Raw genomic sequence first — 14,164 nt, 5'->3', positions numbered from 1 at the left:
CAGGAAGCACATGATTCTTCCTCAGGAGAAAAAAAAAAGGAAACAGATACAATCGCTCATCTCCCTTAAGGGGACTTCCAGCCTCTCAGAATGGAGGAGTAGTTTATTCCTCTTTGCTGGCTTCAATGAATCTGCCCCTCTTGGGTTTTAGTTTCTCTTTTTAAACAGTTGGCGCCTTAGTAGTTCTGCCAGTATCAGGGATGTCTCTGACAGCAAACTGAGCAATATTAAGTTGCGCAGCCAGGAAGAGGTGATGTGGAAGTCAGAAATGCATGCCTCCAACTCAGGGTTAGTTTTCATCTACCATGCTCTCATTAATGCCAGAGATGTATGTTGAATTGCTAGGGTGAGATATTGCCAGGGTAAGAGGTACCATTGGCAGTTGGTGCAATTGCTTTCCTGTGCCAGCTTATCAGTGAAGGCAGAGCAAAACACAACTTGCAGCCCGCATGATTTCCATTAGCTAATGTGCCCTGCCCATTCCTAATAGGAGTCTTTGTTAGAGGGCTGTTGCTTGACATCAGCCTGCTGCAGCACCAAATCAGGCTCTGTTGAAGCCTGTCATGACATGTTACAGGGGCCATCTCTCTTGTTTGGTAAGAAAAGAGAGTCTAAGAGGCAAGGGAAACAGAAACAATTTAAAAGTAAGGAACTCTCTGTGCAGGCAAAATTGCAAGGACCTACTTGTGCAAAAAGCCAGTCCAGGGCTGGGTGAAGTAAGTGTTGTATCTTGACGCGCACCTACCATTTTGAAAGTCAGGCCTACTGAGGCCCATAAAAATATGGCCTTTGCATTTTTGACATGCTGTGCAACATGGGTTAAAGGGATGAGAGTTGGATCAGAAGTATCTTGAAGACAGCAAGATCTTGGAAGATCTTGGAACCTACAATTCATTTTTTTATTCTCAAGGTGGCCTTATCCAGGCTGGTCGAGTTGGGTGGAGTGGCTGTTCAAGAGAAGCTTTGCTGTAATTTTCTGAATATCTCTCTTACCTGGACTCCAGTTTCCTGGGCTACTCCTCTAGTACTTCCTATTGACATTTTATTTATTGCCACTTAGATGAGGGAATTTAAGTTGCTTCTGAGAAATGCTCCTCACTTGAATAGGTTTTTTATATTTGATTTAATAAAAGAGAGGGCAGTCTGTCTGCTGATATATCAGTCTGTCTCGCACAGTGAGGAGCGCTGACTTCTGCTCTGGTGGTAATGCGCACTGATTGATGCCGGTGGCATCTGGTGCCCACAGGCCTCCCTCGGTTAGGGCTGAGCAGCTGATCCGATAAACAAATCTGCACCCAATTCGAGTTTCCTGAATGGAAAAACACAGCTCCTTTGTAATGCATTGTAGTCTCATCCGATCTCTGAACAGCTCTGTGTCTCTCTTTCAGTAGAGAGCTATTCCTCTCATGCACAGCTGCTTATCTAACACTGCTCAGCCTGGACTATGTCATTGCCTAAACTGCAAGAGGGACTGTCCCTGACGAGGAGGGTAGCCCTTCCAGAGCCTGCTTCTGCCCTCCCAGCCACCTTACTTGCGTCCCCAAACCAGGGCAGGTGTGATGCTGCTCGTGGTGCTCCCAGCCCAGCACGGTGCCATCAGTCTCCTCTCCCCCAGCCAGTCCATGACGTGGGTCCTTGTGCTTGCCCACATCAGGACAGCTCTTGTGGCTGGCAGAGTCTTACTGCAGCCCAGTGTGGAAAGCAGGTGGATGCCAGTCTGACTCTCCCTGTGTATTTTATATGTATTTTATACGGGTCTCCCACTTCCACGGAGTGCGAAGGAGTTCCAGGTAGCAGGTGGCATGTACCCAAGGCAAAGGCTGTGCTTGTGTTTTGAGCATCTCTGTCACCTTCATATTGCACACTGGGATGTGGAGATTTAGACAAAATGAGCAGCCTGCAAGATGCAAACAAGTGACAAAAATAATTTCTCTGGATCCGTTTTCACTCTCCCAAACAAGTATATCCACCTACTGCATGCACAGAGAGAGGGGAAGGGAGACCGTTCTTTCCTAAAACCTCCGCTGCTCCAGATCTCAAAAGGTTCAAAGTTCTACATTTTTCTGGCCTGCTTCTATGGCATGGTCGAGAACAGCTCCCTCTTCTCAAATAATGCCCTAAACTGCCCTCACTGTAGCTCCTTTCCCACAATACTTCCACCAGTTTTCAGAACGAAGGCACCTATTGCGTTAGTTGTTCTTGCTTTGCAGCGGGGTGGCAGCTCTGTCGCAGCGGGGACGGAGCGCAGGGGCACCCGCGCTCGGCCGTGGCGGCGCAATTCCCCACTAATGCAATAACTGGGAGCAGATGGAGACTGCAGGCACGAGCCTCCCGTGTGCAAGCACTGTGCCCGGTACTAGTGGATCAGCTCAGATGAGTCTTATCTGCAGATTAAATGATTCAGTGGTCCTTACCTAATAAGTGAGGAATTTGTGCCTGGACCCTGGCACTGAATCAAGATTTATGGTAGGGAAAGGAGCTTTGGTTTGTTCAGTACCCTTTCTGAAAAGGGAGGAAACAGTTTTCTGCACAAGTAAATCCAAATAGTCTCCTGGGGCTGAGAGCAACAATAATTTATTTGCCTCTTTTAAATCAAAACTGGATTTTGTTTTTTTTTTATTTTTATTTTTTAAAGGTCTTTTTTCTTTCTTTCATCTCTTTGCCTCCTGCTTCTCACTGCTTTGACCAGCAGCAGCCTGTGGTTATAGCTCCTGATGTGAACAGCTCTCGGGGACCCTGTGGCTGTCCATCCTTTGCAGCTTTCCTTTGGCAGGTGTTGCTGAGAGGCCTCACCAGAGCAGCCTTTTCATCTAACTCAGCAATGCAGAAAATTACAAGGCAATCAAAACTTGGAGCCCATCTGGGAAGAGTTTATTTTTTAATTGGGGGACTGCAGAGGGCCCACAAGTTAGGGAAGTGGTTTCCAGAATTTATGTGGTGATGCAAATGGGCACAAATGCATGCCTAGGAGAGTCTTCTTTAAAACTTAGCCTCTTTACAGGGATTATGCAACTTTTTAAGGACCCAGTATAGTGGGGCTAACTGGACCTAAGGAGGGTTGTCACTGATGTTCCTGTGTTCCCTGGCCCAGGTAGTGAGAAGCTGCTGGGGCTACTTCAAGCAGCAGGTAGGAGCCAGGGCTTTCTTCTGAAGAAAACAGAAAGTCTTCAGGTTGCAAAAGATTATCGGACTCCTCCATGGAGCCACCAGCACGGGATGACCCAAGTTATCCAATTACAAGGTGCAAATATGTTTGTTGTTTGGGTTGAAATGCAGACCATTTTCGTTTTCAATGCCTCCCATTCCCTGAAAACACACGGCTGCTGTTTTGGTAGGCAGGGACTTTTTACCCACCTTTATCCTCTCCATACTGATAACTTTTACTGGATTTGCTATGATTTCCTTAAAGTTTTAGTGATCTAGGAATGAAAAGCGTTAGCTGAGAGCTAGATATTCCTGCTCTCATCATCATGATCATTACTAGCCATGCCACCTGAGCGTGGCCACCTCTGAGGCTTGGCATGTGAGGATTCTTGTTGAGCTGCAGTCTTTCCTCTGCTCCGCAGCAAGCCTGGCCCAGCGGCACGCAGCAGATCCTGCTCCCTCCCGCCTGGCAGCAGCTCACTGGAGTCGCCACCCACACGTCTGTCCAGCACGCGACCGTCATCCCCGAGTCCATGGCTGGGACCCAGCCCCTGGCAGACTGGAGGTAAATGGGGAGCTCTCAGAAGGCGCCTATGTGTCTGTGAGACATCTGCCCATGTGTGTTTCGGAGGTGGCCTCCAAACTGGGGCAGTTTCTGATAGGTTTTGTCTATAAGAAGTCGTTCCAAGAGCATGGTTGTGGCCATGGAGATCTAGCAGCTTGCTGTTTTTCAGGAAGCACTTCCAGATATCCTGTGTGGGCATAGGAGGGTGCGCTGTAAACCCAAATCTTCTCCCTAAAGAAAAGATGAGCAGCTTCTCAATTGTAGCATTGTCCGAGTGGGATTTCAGGGCTCCCTGAAGTACTCCCCAGCTCTGGGGAAGACGGGAGAAGAGGAGGGGGCTTTGGGCAAAGTGGGCCGAGGGCTCCCTGAAGTACTCCCCAGCTCTGGGGAAGACGGGAGAAGAGGAGGGGGCTTTGGGCAAAGTGGGCCGAGGGCGAGCATCTCGCAATGGCCAATGCTGTGGAGCAAGGGGAGAGAGGGTGGAGGTGGCAGCCCCCGGCACGCACCTCTTGTGGCCAGAGCTTCTTGGTTGACTGTCCTTGTAACAGAGCATAGTGCTGTAAGCGCTCCCTCAACTCACTTCCAAGGGGCAGGTTCTTTCCTGGGAAAAACCCTGTCAGCATGAGATGGTGGCGGGGCTGGAGATGAGATGCCAGAGGCTCCTGGAGGGAGGCGCCTTGGCGAAGCTGGTGGGAGCGTGTCAGGGAGCTGAGCAAAAGCCGCCGGTTGCATTTCCAACGTGTGCCTGTCTCCCGCCTTTGCAGAAACACGCACGCTCACGGCAGCCACTATAACCCCATCATGCAGCAGCCCGCGCTGTTAGCTAGCCATGTGACTCTCCCCGCAGCCCAACCCGTGAACGTGGGTGTCGCGCACGTCATGCGCCAGCCGCCCGCCACCGCCACCTCCGCCAGGAAGAGTAAGCAGCACCAGTCGGCGCCCCGGTGAGTGCGCGCGAAGGCCCGTTCCTGTCGGGGCGACCTCTGGGGACAGCGCCGCGCGCGGGCCTGCGCCCGGAGGAGCCTTCCTTGGGCTCGCTTGATCTGCTAGCACGGCGATGAGCAGCATAAAGAGTGCGCGGTGGTGCGGGTGGCGGGTGGTTTTGGTGCTGTCGGTTTGGGGTGACCGCAGCGCTGGTGAGTGGCGGAGCCGCTACTAAAATTGTAGGATGATTACAGGGCCTGTCACAGGTGTTTAAGAAGCACACATGGCAGGAGTCCTGTCAATTGTGAAACTAGGCCTTCAGCTGAGCTGCCCTAAATAAAAAAATAAATAAAGAGCAGGGGAGGGATCCAGAATGGGCCACCACTTGTGCAGTGATGAAAACAAAAGACCTTGTGGTTTTCCTGGGTCACTGGACAGAAGCCGGAGGAGCTCTGAGTTTGCAACAAATTTGACTCTGGTTAAGAGGCCACTGTTTAAATCCTTCCCGTTTATCCGCTCTCTAATGTTGCATTACTTTGAGTAGGCTCCAGCTGCCTTAGTCCATTCATAATGCAGAACAGAGGCAGCCATGTCCCCAGCAAGCTAAGTAAAAGGGGCTGTCTGTTGCCATGAATGGGCCTGTGCAAGGTCTCTTCCCTTGCTTTGCCCTTCCTAGGCAGGGTGTCTGTGTCAAGGAGGAATCAGGTACTTTCAGAGCAACTGGTTTCTGCAGTTCTACGTTTTCATTAATGATGACGCTCTTGTATCCAAATGAGGAATGTGCTCCTTTTGAGGCATGCTGCTCATTGGTATTCAAAGAGCACTGCAAATGCTACTGTGCAGTCTTTTGTTATGCAAAAGACCCCATGTAAGTTGGAATAGTGTGATATGTCCACAATGACTTCCTTTTGATAGATGTCACCTATTCTTTTTGTTAGCTTTCAGGCCAAACTGGAAATGCAGCCCAGGGCCCACTGTAGAACAAAACCAGAACTTTACTTTTTCTAGCATTTTTGCAATGGGAAGAATAAATACAAGAAATAAAGAACGAAAAAAAGAAATCTTGGAGAATTAGTGAAAGGAGGACTAGTCAGTGTGCCTTGATAAATATTTGCACTGCAGACTTGCGTGTGCTGCACTCTTTGGGTCATAGATTCTGTGCTTAGACCTCTGCTCCAAGTGAGCCCTCTTGTATTTCATGCAGAGAAACTGAAGTAGGGAAACTGGAAAAAAAAACAAGGCTTTCTTTCCATTGCATGATAAGGATTGTTGTTTTCCTTCTGATTTATGTCTGCTGCCTCTCATGGAAATGGAATGGACTGGAACCGGGTTTCTACCTTCCTGCCTGGCTGCTGTAGTCCATGGGACACCGCTGCCCTAGAGTGAGAAGCATTGGCTTGTTAGTTGCAAAAAAAAATCTTAAACATGAAATTGAATTTTCAACTAAAAACAACAACAAAATAGACACAACAGTTTTCATCATAAGTGCTTGTTGATTTCCACAACAAATTCTAAACCTATGTTTAACTTTTTCTGTCCAAGAAAACAAGTAGGTATTTAGACTAATATCTGGTCTTGGTGCATCATGCGACTCCTCCAATGTGTGAGAAAGGGGTTATCCCTGGAGTACTGTTTCTTCCTGTGCCAGCCTGTGTGTCCCTGGTGTGCCTGGGCTCTGCGAGTAGCCTCTGCCTCCCAGCACAAGCCATCCCAAGTAGCTCCCAAGAGGCAGCATTTCCGATTTGGCAATTTCTGGGGGGGGGAAAAAAAAAAACACAAGTCTTGATTTATTTTTCGTGAAAGAAGCTATTCAGTCAATTCTGATAATGTCACATGAGGCATCCTGTCCTTCGAAGGGGTGACCATGCCAGTTCTGCAGTTTTTCCAGAGCCCGTAAATCAGCGTGGGAGAAGCAGAGGCCGTGGCAACGGGGCCCAGGTTTTAACCAGCTAACGGCCTTTCCCGTTTCCAGAAACGCGTCCACCTACGAAGTGTCGTCCTCGCAGTCGCTCAGCTCCCCTCAGCGCTCGAAGCGGGTCAAGGAGAACACGCCGCCGCGCTGCGCCATGCTGCACACCAGCCCCGCGTGCAGCAGCGCCGTCACGTGCGGCTGGGGCGATGCGGCGGGCGGCGGCGGCGCGCGCGAGCGGCAGCGCCAGACCATCGTCATCCCCGACACGCCGAGCCCCGCCGTGAGCGTCATCACCATCAGCAGCGACACGGACGAAGAGGAGGAGCAGAAGCACGCGCCCACCAGGTGAGCCGCAGCGCCGCGCCTGCGCGCTGCCTCCCCGCGCCCTTCCCCGCCTCTCCCAGGGAACGGCCGCTCTCCCTGCCTCTGCTGGAAGGAGACTTGGAGATGTGACGGTAATGATGGTAATGAGCCTCTTTAACTCAGCTGCTTAAAACAAAGACACAAATACAGGCTTGGAGGGAAGGTAGCTCAAAACGGCCTTTTCTCTTTCTAAGCGATCCAAACAGCTACAGAGAGCATTAAATGACACCTTCTGTATATGGCATTTTCCATGAAAAGGTCCTGAAAAGTGTTAATGGTTGCAGTAAACACCTAGTAACAGTAAATACATTGCAAGGGGGTTGTTCAGTTCTGATTGTATTGACAAAACATCCGTCAACTGTTGTCATGAGGGAGGTTCAGTTGATGGCTTTTGACTGGCTCTGCAGAGAGGATGGAAAAGGATGTAAAGACTGTGGCACTGGGATTGCTCCTCAGAGCAATAACTCACTCAATCCAGAGTGAAGAGCGAGGAGGCACAGGGCAGCTGCCTTTGCTGATCGGGTGCTGTGGATGAGGGAGGACTTCCTTCCCCAAGACTGTCTTTTCAGAACCTTTCATCACATAACGTGCGCTCTAGGTTTCCCATCTGATGTCAGTCACAAGATGCCACTCCCTTTTAAAAGTTGCCGGAGAAGCAGCCTTGCAAATAGCTGGGGAATTATGGCACCTTTAAGTTGGTAACTGAGCTGGGAATTTTCTAACCTTACACTTCTAATACTGTCAAGAGCGAAATAGGCTTCTTTTTTGTCTATTTAGGACAAGTTCCACGGTAGATTTTCCTTTAATCATTAGAAATATCTCTCTGTATCTCTGCACTATGATGGTAAGTGGAACACTGAAAATGTGCACAGAACAGATGAGATGCATTTGGCCTCAAGGAACTACAAGTCTGTAAAGAGAAGCCATACGATTCGGGTGTCTATGGCTGTAATATCCGAATTCCTCCTGCTAGCGACCTCAGTTTTTCTTTCCCCTTTTGCCTACCTCAAATTTGGGGTGGTAAGAGCTCAGTGCCCCTCAGAGTCAAGCTTGCCTTGGAAGGAATCATTCATTGTAAGGTGCATTGATCACAGGACAACGTAACATACTGTATATATACATGTGTGTGCGTGCGTGTGTGTGTGTATATATATATATATATGTTATAGTATTCCTTTGGTAGGCATATGTTACCTCAGACCCCAGAGGCAGAAAGTTTATTTCCAGGAAGGGCTAGGTAAAGGTCAAGTGGAAGTCAGGTGAATTAGAAATAAGGAGTCCCAACTATCAGGGTTCTTATGAGAAAAGAAGGACAAAGAGACATTGAAAACAAAGGTTGTGAGGTCAGGCAGCGTGAGGACAGCAGGTATCCCAAGGGTAAGGAGAGCTATTTGCAAGCGTGTTTACTCACCCCTGGTGCCAAGTTCAGGCTTCAGGAAAATTACGTGCGAGTGCTTTTGCTTGCTGCCTGCGTATCATTTTGGCCTGCAGAGGGGTGGGGAGAAGAGCTGTGATCCCGCAACCACTTTAGCTGACAGTCAACTTTGCTGCCATCTGACCAGTTTCTTCACTTAGCACCTCTCCAGGGAGACAGACAGAGCAAAGTTCTGGAAAATGTCTGGAAATGAAGTTGGGAGTTGGGGGTATTTGGATGTTTGGGCAAAGTTTGCAGAGGGGTTAGCAAAGTAGTCCCAGGAGCCCAACTTAGATAAACAAACTGTCTTTCCTATGACTAAAGTGTATTCAGGACACGTTCCTGCCTGGGATCAGATCCCTGGCTACTTTTTATATCCATATGGCATATCTATACGGAGTGCCAGGACTACAGCATTCCTGGAAGGCCAAAGCTTAAGTGCTAGATTTAATTTCTAAGCAATGCAGAGACATTTTGCATGGACGCAGCCTGTTTGAAGCCACATTTTGGAATTCCAGAATGAGTTAAATTGTCTGTGTGTTTATAACCAGAGAGAGGGGAGCATTAGAGAGAGAGAAACACATGGAAAACAGCATGTCCCACAGGAGAATTTCTGGTTGAAGTCTCAGAGAGAGTGAAATCAATTTGTTCAGAGCCTTTTGACCTGGACAGACTTAAGGCCAGATTCTCAGCTGGTGTAAGAGAGTGTAGCTTTCACCCAAAACGGCCATAGCAGCATTTAATAGTCACAAACTTGGCCCCTGTCAAACAAGAGGGGTTTTCAATTGAAAGCGTGTCGCATTTAGCAAAATACCTCATAGTTTTCTTACTCATAGATTTTTTTGCCTCCAAGAAAAATGAGAGTGTAGTAAAGTATACGCTTAATGTAACCAGTACCCATATGTTCAGGATCTGCAACCAAGGTTAAAAATGAGGCTGTGCAAAGAATGCAGTCTCACCCGTACTTATGCAAGAATTGCCCTCTTGGGCAATAGCTATGGTGTGGAGATGAAAAATAAAGAATAACTTGAAACTCCCTCCTGGTGACATCAGATGCTGAAATAATATTGTTGGTGACAGATCAGTTAAAACATACTGCCTCATCCCATCCAATTGATACCGGTGGTGTCTTTGCGTTGGCTTCCTTAAGTCGGCTCAACCTCTGAATTTGGTACAAAACTCCCTTCTGTTACTTTCGGCAGGGCTAGGCATCTCTCTCTGACCTGCAAGAGGGGATTTTTTTGTTGCACTGATTGCTCAGGTAAGAGAGATTAGAGCTACCTGTGTCTGGAGAGGTTGATCCTTCGGTAGAGTGGGAGTTCATAAATCTCACTTTGGAAAAGACGGGTAACACTGATACAGGAGATAGTTCTAGGGCAGTGAAGGAGCCCTACAGTTTGGATTTACTCTGACAGAAAAGCCTTTTTTTTTGTATAATACCAGCGCAGCAGAGAGAGCTTTTCTAGTGCAACATTTTTACAGTTGAAATAAAAATCTGAAGAATCCCATGTGATTCGGGCCGTTTCCCTTCAGTTAATGGCAAACACAGCTGTGGGATGGGATTAGATGGGCCTTGCTTAAAATTGGTCCCTGTCTAAAACCCACCGAGGTCCCGCTCTGCCGGGGAGCCCCAGCGAGGTGGCCTTGGGCACAGGAGCCTTGTCCGAGGGGGCCACCTGCTGGGCCCCAAGCTGGGGACCGGGGCAGGAGCAGCCGCCAGGACTGTCTCTGGGAAGGGTTGGTGCTTCCCGGGCCCGGATTTTCCATTAGATCCATCGGCTTGTCCAAACCCAGCGTTTTTGCAGGATATGTGGAGGTTTGAAAGTAACAGCTCCAACACGGTGAAATCTCAAGAAGTTTCAAGATTGCAAGCAGGTCTGTTTTGACTCTTTGTTTTCAGGGAGGAAAGTATTTTTAAGTATTTTCCGATTTTTTTTTCCTTCATAATGAAAAAAAAAATAGAAACATGCATTTTAAATAAAATAAAAGGGAAGTAAATATAAATATATCAAAATAAAAAAAGGGACCATCTTGACTGAATGAAGCCGTTCTTACTTTGGTTCTGATGCCCGCAAAGTTTTCCATTTGACTTTTTGTCCTATAGAAAGTAGAAAAAAATGTGCGTATACAAAGCATTAAATGGACAGGAAGCCATTTCATGACCCTGTTTGCTTATCAGCAGTGGGTTATTTGACTCTCAGTTCAAGTCCCTTTGCAAAGAGATCCTGTAGGCCAAGGAGATGTTCACTGCTGTGCTATGAAGTAATATCCTGAGTGGTATCTATTCACCAAAGCAGGCTTTGGGCCTAAATGTTATCCCTGAAGGTCTTAGTGGGGTAAAAACAGAGCACAGACCTGACAGTTTTCTTATAAATATATTCCATTTTTCTTATAAATATTGTAAGTATTTGGTGGAAGCATTTGCACTCAAATGCTGTAGCAAGAAGGTCAAGCAGATAGACAGACTGACTGACAGTGCAACTGCAGTCTCAACAGCCAGAGCAAATATCCACAACTGGCCACCTAGTTAAGTGCTCCCCAGCCTGCACCTTCACATGGTGCAGTGGTTTAAATATAAACCTTCCCTTGATTAAATATTTCTGAAGCTAACAAGTGGGGAAAAATAAAGCAGCAACTTAAATATAGACTGGAGAGGCACAAGTGCATCTCAGGATGACTAAATTATGGATAAGAGGGAGGGAGGGAGAGGACGCGTGTGCTGGCAGCAGGGGGATATTTCCAGGTGTCTTTGTGGGCAAGAAAACTGACCACAGCTCAGTTTGGGCATACTGAGCAACTGCCTCATTGGTCATGCCCCATGGCACAAAATTCTTGCTTATTTTTTATTTAAGATGATAAAATATACAGTGAAGTCGCTGTGTGAGTCTTATTAAAGCATGAGCTGATGCAGGTCGTTATTCACCTCCTCCACGTCGTGGTGCAGTGGTGGTGGAGGCTACGTCAGAGGACATTCCTCTCGCACAGACCCGGTGTTTGCTGGAGGTCTGCCCGTTTGCAGATGGGCGTTTGGGGGAAGGGGCTAAAAATACCGTTTGTAATTCTCCCTTGACATCAGCCTATTGTGGCAATGTTACGCTGCACATAATGCACTCCCCGTGCATAGCAATGCATTGAGTAACCACGGTCAGCTGATAGCAGGGGTAAGATTGCCATCCCGTGTCTCCCAAAGACGCACCAGCATGCCACCAATGCTTAAAATAACAGAGGCAGCTCTGTCAGCAAGCTTCAGCAGCAGGACCTTTACCACCTGCTAAGCGGGTGTCTGTAAGTACCTCAGGCCCCACCAGCATGTGCTATACAGCCAAACAGAGCGGCCCTGGCGTAGCCTTCGAGGAGTTTTCATGAGTTTCAGTGTGAAGAGAGGGATTGCGGTTGTGGCTGTCGGCTGGCTCTGTGCTTTCTCGGAATAGGTGGCTTATTCCGAAGCCACAGACTCAAAGGTGTGCGTGTGTTGTGCTTTGAGAGGGCTGGCTCGCACAAGTGCCGGGGTGCGCCGCGACGCTCGCGTGGCGCGCGGCTGGGACGCACGCTTGTGGGGCAGCTGCTCTCCCGCTCCGTGCGAGGAGACTGGCGTAGCGACCTTGAGCATTGAAAGCTGGTGTTGCTGCGGCTCAGGCCACCTGGACAAGGTCTGTATTTCTGCGGGCGAAGAGTGCACTGAGATTTGTGCCCACTTGACTCCATTTGTTTTTATGGGCCTCTGGTAGAGCTAAGGATATGTAGGGGGAAAAAGATCCTTTTAGTGAAATGCTATCGTACCGCAAGCTTGAGGGATGGGCCTTCAGCAAGTAGAAGTTATCTCCTCTGAAGATGCTTTGTTTTGCAAGTGCTGTTATCCCTGTCCTTGTCCTTGGTTGTAGAGATGGTTTCAAAGTTGCTTCCACAGCTAATTCTGAGCATCTTCTTTTCATTAGTGTCTTTGCTGTGCTCCTCCATGCCTGTCTTCCACACCTTCCCCTTAATAGTACCTCAGATGCCCGCCTCAGTTTCCTACCTTGCTCCCGTGCCTTTCCTCCTGCAGATTTCCCTTGGAAACCTTGCCTTGCCATGGGGCACGGGCACTCTTTCCCTTGCAGTCCTCACACGGCCGATAAAACTGTCTTGGAGAGCTGCTTGTTCAAAGCCATGGCACGAATTGCTTGGGGTCTGAGCTTGGGAACAAGCTCTTCAGGACAGGGTGGGAATGGGCTGCAGCTCATAAATAAATCACACGCTTACAAAGCGGCGCTTATTTGTCCAGCTGCTGTTCTGGAAGGGAGGCCGCAGCTCCAGCCGCTGCGGGTTAAAAAGCCTTCCTGACCCAGCGCTTTTTGGTTTGCGTAGATGAATTCGATGCCACTTTGGCAGCGTGCCCGCTTCCCTCCCCGGGGGAGTTGAGATGCACGTGCCCACGCGTGGCACCCGGCCGTGCGTGCCGCTCGCCCCACAGCCGCGTCAGTCCTGCGGAGCCTGCAGGAGGCACAGCCATTACCAGGGCTGCAGAAGGCTTAGGAGGACGGGGGCAAGGCTTCGTAATAGTGTTTTTCTGTGGAAGCGCAAACATCCCTGGAGCCGTGGCTGGCTTGCAGGAACACGGCAGGCCTGTGGAGGAGGCAGGCACGACGTCAACGGGTGAAGCTCTCAGGCACCTCGTGCGTCTCTCAGTCCTGGTGTTTTGTGAGCAGGGAAGCCCATAGGCCGCGCTGGACGCCCCCCACACACACAGCTCTGCTGCCTGCAAAGTGGGGAGAGCGGCTGAGGCCTTGGAGGGAGCTGGAGGGAGGACGGTTGCTGCCTGGCTAGGAAGCAGGGAGAAGGGGGAACGCTAGCCCCTCTGGCTCACATTTTCAAAAGCCCCCGTTTCGGCACAACATGTCACTTCAAGCCTCTGAATCAACTGATTTTCAGCATGAGTTGGGCCTTTGATGCTTTTGAAATCCCCACCCTTAATCTCTCGGGCAGGCTGTGGTACAGCAGGTGCCTCGCTCTGAGCATGTGAATAGTCCCCATTGACTTCTCTGTGTTCTCCAACATTAACTGCAGTTGTTACCTTTCCTAAAGGGGGAAAAAAAACCCATCTGCTTTCAATGGGACTGCTCATGCGCTTGAAATGATGGAGCCTGCTGAATCAAGAGGCTAATCACTTAGGCCCTAATCCTGCAAATATTTACCCACGTGCTTTAGCTCTGTTGCTGGGTGTAGTCCAGCTGACTTCAGTGGAACAACACTTGTTAGTAGTGCTAAGCTCTTACATAAGGCCTAGCAGGACAGCTCTCGCCCTTCTCCCTTTCCCATCTATAAAATGAGTTTAATATCCTGCCTGTATCCCCCTCTCCTGAAGGGTTTGGGGCTTGAGTCATTTATTTGTTTAAGCTAACAAATTTGTTTGATTTTCTTTTTGCAACCAGTGAGCTCTAACATTTTGAACAAGGCTCTGCATGAGCTCTCCCTGCTTTGACAATCCTTCAACCAAATTGGTGAAAAATGTACCCATTCTAAAACAATAATAAGTAGCTTAGATCTCACAGAAAAGCAACCATCCAGCCTTTCCTGTGTCAAGTATCAGGCAAGATCAAGTATTTCCAGTTCTGCAGCTAAGTCCCTTATGTAAGGGGCTGTAAAAGAAACAGCTAGACCTTATCAGTTGTCAGAAAACTGTTCAGTGACTTGCATTTTCCTTACAAAATGCAATAACTGTCAGAGGTAGAGAATATATAACTCCTCCCAACCAGCAGCCAAGGGGAGTTGCAAAGGGCAAGCAATGTGGATATTCATAAATGGGTGATTACAGACATTTCTATTGAAGGAGAGAGAAACACTGACACAATATTAGTCATTTTTA

At 48.6% G+C, this 14,164-nt stretch overlaps 1 protein-coding gene across 4 annotated transcripts in view; it reads left to right on the top strand.

Moving 5' to 3' along the window:
* HIPK2 (homeodomain interacting protein kinase 2) overlaps positions 1-14,164 on the top strand; it is a 117,846-nt gene that overhangs the window by 96,925 nt on the left and 6,757 nt on the right. For all 4 annotated transcript variants that reach the window (XM_088521597.1, XM_088521595.1, XM_088521596.1 and 1 more), the window contains exons 10-12: positions 3,567-3,709; positions 4,474-4,653; positions 6,606-6,890. In XM_088521597.1, the coding sequence (XP_088377723.1) occupies positions 3,567-3,709; positions 4,474-4,653; positions 6,606-6,890 (608 nt within the window). The remainder of the gene's footprint in view (positions 1-3,566; positions 3,710-4,473; positions 4,654-6,605; positions 6,891-14,164) is intronic.

This window comes from Tinamus guttatus, unplaced genomic scaffold (genome assembly GCF_059628265.1).
Source record: "Tinamus guttatus ecotype Peru unplaced genomic scaffold, ASM5962826v1 Tinamus_guttatus_pri_ptg000125l, whole genome shotgun sequence".
Lineage (NCBI taxonomy): Eukaryota > Metazoa > Chordata > Aves > Tinamiformes > Tinamidae > Tinamus > Tinamus guttatus.
This window is presented reverse-complemented; position numbering and strand designations above follow the sequence as displayed.